General features: G+C 36.5%; 1 protein-coding gene across 1 annotated transcript in view; it reads left to right on the top strand.

Moving 5' to 3' along the window:
* The window catches only part of GDPD4 (glycerophosphodiester phosphodiesterase domain containing 4), a 61805-nt gene that overhangs the window by 9628 nt on the left and 47192 nt on the right, over nt 1-4985 (top strand). Inside the window, exon 3 of the mRNA XM_006882928.1 lies at nt 2301-2360. Coding sequence (XP_006882990.1) covers nt 2301-2360 — 60 coding nt within the window. The remainder of the gene's footprint in view (nt 1-2300; nt 2361-4985) is intronic.

Below are 4985 nucleotides of genomic sequence, written 5' to 3'. Positions count from 1 at the left end.
GAAGGGGGAAAGGGAGGACACTTTATCACCTTACTGGTGGTCTTGGGTTAAGGCTGCTTGCCTTCTTGTTCTGTTAGAAAATATATAACCTTTTGGTTTTCTAAGTCCAGCTCCTTTCACATTTGATTATAATACTTAGCTTAGTCTTCTTGAGCTGCCTTTTGAAATCTGTTCAACTCTCTTACCTCAGTAAATCTTCTCCTTATTTTGGCTTCTTTCTATTTCAATGCAAGTTTCAGAGTTTCTTCAGACATCCACCTTGGTCTTTTCTTTCTTCCCTGTCTTTGTAATAACTTTTCTTTCTTCATGGGTAATGTCCTCAATGTCATTCCACAACTCATCTGATCTTCAATCTTTAGTGTTTTATGCATCAAATCTATTCTTAAAATGGTTTTTAAATTCAATTGGGACACACTCAAGATCATGTTTTGGTTCTTGTGGACTTGTTTTCATTTTCTTAAGCTTCATTTTGAACTTATATTTGAGTAATTGATGGTCTATTCAACGGTTACCCTTCTGCCTTGTTTTGAAAGGTAAAGATGAAGAAAATGATGACCTATCGACTTTTGCAGTCTGAAATTGGTAGGACATGCAATTTAAAAGAGCATTACTAATAATTGGTGAGTGGAATGCAAAAGTTGGAAGCTAAGAAGGAAGGCTAATAATTGAAAAATAGGGCCATAGTGACAGAAATGAGGCCAGAGGTCAAATGATAGAATACTGTACAATGAATTATTTATTCATTGAGAATACTTTTTTAAAAATCCCATAAATAGTGATTATATGTGTATGGATTTCACCTGATGGACTACACAGGCTTTGTTGTTGGAGAACCAAAATAAACTTCTGTAGGGGTTCAAGAAGGAAGAAGTAACTTCCAGTCAAGGTTGTAAAGTAGTATTTCTTACTAGAGGTGGTACTAGATTATGATCTTAAAAGAAATGTTGAAGTTGCACTCCAGTTATTGAAAGAGGAAAGAACATTTAAGATTGAAACAACATCATAACAAAGGTAGTGACACGGGGGAAAATAGGAAGTATATCTAGAAGCAAGAAAGGCCATTTTTTAGTAGATAGGATATTAAGAATAATAATATGAAGCATCACTTAATAGGCATACTTGTAACAGATTTTTTTTTCAAAATCTCGCAGGCAAGACTAGGACTTTAGGTATAAATCAGATTTTTATTTTAGGAAAATTCTTCTGGAAATTGTAATGTGGAAGGTGGCTAGTTTTATAAGCCATGCTTTATATCATTTTTGTATAATACGAATTATTTAGTAGGGAGAATGTTGATGAAGGGCATGTTCTAGGCCAATCCCTGGCCACTGACTTTATAGAAAATAAACATGAAATGGTATGGTTAACTTCTTAGGAGGGAATAAATCCTAGTGTCCAATACATCACTGTTTTTATTAGTACAGACTTTCCACTTTGCAATAACTCTTTATGAAATAACTAACTAAAAACTTCATGAAATAAATAACCATCTACAATGACAACAATAATAAAAAAGGCAGGAAGCCAGGGTTTATTTACTGTTCTGTCTTTTAAGTTCCACAGTAGGCTAGATCAAATTAATTAACTCTTTTGAGTCTCCATTTCTTCCTTTTAAGTAAAAGTTATTACTTAATAAAGATGATATTTCATAGGACTTGCTAAAGAAAAAGGAAACATTCTGTGATATTGTTTTAGTAAAAACATAAAATGCTTTGTATACTCAGGCTATCATCAATGTATTTGACATCTGAGGAATAGTCCGGTTTTCATGTGTGCACTAGCTTTAGTAACTGGCTAGATTTACGCCAACTAAGATTTATTGAATATGTACTAGTGTTAACAGCAATGGTAGTTGTGGTTGTAGTTTTATATAGCAGTTCCCCAAGAAACAGCTTCTAAAAATCACTCAGAACCATTACCCTCTAACCCTGGTCCTCTCACAAGCTGATTTGAGTAATAATAGGAATAAAGTCCAATTCAGGAGAAAATCATTGGCAGGAATTCAGAAAGGATATTACTGTGGTGACTGTTATCAAACCCAAGAGACCAGGAGAGTGATAATTAATTCTTCTTGGGGGAGCTGATAAAAGTTAAAGATAGAAGTTGATGTTTGACCTGGATTTGAAGGATGAATGGAAGAGGGAGAATGAGCTTTTCAGGCCGAAGAACAACATGGCAAAGTCGCAGAGGCTAAAAAGTAACTATCATATCAAACCTTGAAAGGAATCATACACTACAGAACAGTGCCTAGAGCAGCAACTTGATGATTTCAAAATTATGTCCTCTTTCCTTTTTTACAGATTCTCGGATTTTTATTGATTTGGGAAGGGAACAAATTATACCTGCACTGGTGTCATAAGGTAGGACATCATATTCCTCACATGAGTCTTTAAGATCAGAAAGGAATGTGCTTCCCTGGCACTCAATGTTAAGTACGGAGTGCTTTCTTTCATTGTTTCCTTTAGAGAGAAGAGATTTACTTAGGTCATCTAAGCTAAGAAACTTTTCTCCACCAAGTGTAACTGGCTTACTGAAGGAGGTGGACTCAAAATTAATTCAGACTTCATACTTTATCCTCACTGTCTGCCAAACCTACACAATGACCTTTCTACCCTAAAAAAAGGTCTTAGGCCAGGACCCTAGGACAGGCCCATTTGTTTTCAAGTCTTTTTTACTCACAAGAACATTCCTATTTACTGAAAATTTCAGATTATTTTAACAACCCAGACTACAACTTTCTTTGTCTTAAAATGTCTTCCCTCTTATTTGAGCCTGATTCCAACCTAGAAGACTATACTGATAGAGAGGGCATGAGGATACTCTTAGCTCTTCTCCATCAGAATAGGACCCAGGGGATGAAGAGAAAAGGAAGGACAAGAGGATCACCTTATTATTACATTTGGACTAAGTAAATGCACAATTCCTGCTTCTTTTTTGTCATGGGCTGCTTTTGTGCACACCTTGCCTTTAACTCTCTCAATGTCTGTCATCCTTCTATAAATTTTTTTTCTGAGGTCCTTTTGACTCTCATTTTTATAAGATCCCTTCCAGATAATAGCATCATGGGGTAATAGTACCCAGAAAATTGTCAACTTTGCCTCACTATCTGTGGACATGCAGCTCATTTCCAAAGTGACCATTTTCATTTCATCCCGCCACTGGCATGAACAGTTTCAACCTCAGCATTTTGCTTTTATAATAATAATAATAATAAAACTTTTTAAAAGAATGACTCGAATACCATTCCTGATCTTTCCCCCAAAATGAGAAATGTCACACTTGCTAAATTTTTAAAGCACTTTTAAAAGTCTTAAAAATGTATACATTTTTTCTTACTCAAATAAGAAATATGAACTAAATGAAATGAAAATTTGAGAGTTTTAGTCAAAATTAGAGTTACAATATTTAGGGAAAGATGTTAGTTGAGAAGTGGACAAATATGTTTTAATGAGAGAATTATTTTGGAGCCTGGGCTCCCACCATGACTATGTGGATTGTAACAAATTATGGATAACACTGTGAAGAATGAGAATTCCAGAGCACTTAATTGTGCTCATATGGAACCTGTATGTAGACCAAGAAGCAGTTATTCAAACAAAACAATGGAAAATGACATAATTTAAAATAAAGAAAGCTGTGTATCAAGACTGCATCCTTACATCATACTTACTAAATCTGTAAAATAAGTGATTTGAGAAGCTGAACTATCTAAAGAATAAGACATCAGAATTATAGGAAGACACATTAGCAACCTGCAATATGCAGAGGTACAACTTTGCTTGCTGAAAGTAAAGAGCACTAGACGTGCTTACTGATGAAGATCAAAGCCTTCAATATGGGTTAAGCTTTGACATAAAGAAAACAAAAATCTTCATGGCTGGATCAATTTGCAATATCGTAATACAGAGATAAAAACTTGAAGTTGTCAAGGAGTTAATCTTACTTGGATCCACAATCAGTCAACACCAAAGGAAGCAGCCATCCAGAAATTCTATGATGTATATGGCATTGAAACAGATGAGGGAGAGAACTGTTTAAAAGGGATATATGATTGGGTATTTTTGTCATGATAGGAGTCCAGAATGAAGGTTGCACAGTGGAGTGGACTTGAGGGGGAGGGATTGTATAACAATGAAAGAGTTTCCCTTTCACTTTTCAAGGACAAGAGTGAATTGGGGGGGGGATGGGGTAGGTAGGGAGAAAAGAGCAACAATGAATGACTGGAAACCCTAAGTCTCTGTAAACTTTCATTAAAAAAAAATATCCCATGATATTGCATGGGGCCAAGCTGTTGCAAAAGAACTCTTCAATATGTTAAAAGCAAATGAACAAATAAAACCTGTGTTTTCAAGGGTTTATTGTTTAAAATAGTTTTCCTAGCCATTAACTTTGACTTTCCCACATGTATGGGCAGGATCATGCAAATAAGGTGTGTTGGTCTATCCCCAAGGAGAGTTGCTAGTCTCACTCTTAAACTGAGAGGATGCGGCGACAGAAATTGGGAATCTCAGCATCAAGGAAGAGGAAGTAGAGCACATTGTTTTGAGCCAGAGATTCCTGCACCAGTCAGACCAGGATCTACACAAGAACAAGAGCAGCCTCAGCAGAGACCCAGAGATAGGAGGCAGAGCTGGCTTGGGATTGTTTCCTGCCAAAGCCAGAAGCCTTCACCCAAGCTTGGCTGGAGGACTGAGGGAAGACAGTATAACTGGCAGGACTAAGGGCACTTTCTAACACTGACATAAACTGTGAGGCTGAAAGGCAAAAGGACTGCAGTCACACTTGAAAAGCTGTCTACATTGAGGGCTTGCATCCTGCTGCTAACCTGAATTGTTGTTGGGTTTGTTTGTTTGTTTGTTTGTTTGTTTTGTTTAGTTTTTAAATCTTTATTATTTTTGTGTGTGTACTTGCAGATGAGAAGGGTTATCCTGGTTGAGGGTGGAGCTGGGAAGTAAGTGGGTCAAGGCTCTGGGCTAAGGGTGGGG

This window comes from Elephantulus edwardii, unplaced genomic scaffold, assembly GCF_000299155.1.
Source record: "Elephantulus edwardii isolate Elephantulus edwardi_28Jun2011 unplaced genomic scaffold, EleEdw1.0 scaffold00025, whole genome shotgun sequence".
Taxonomy (NCBI): domain Eukaryota; kingdom Metazoa; phylum Chordata; class Mammalia; order Macroscelidea; family Macroscelididae; genus Elephantulus; species Elephantulus edwardii.
This window is presented reverse-complemented; position numbering and strand designations above follow the sequence as displayed.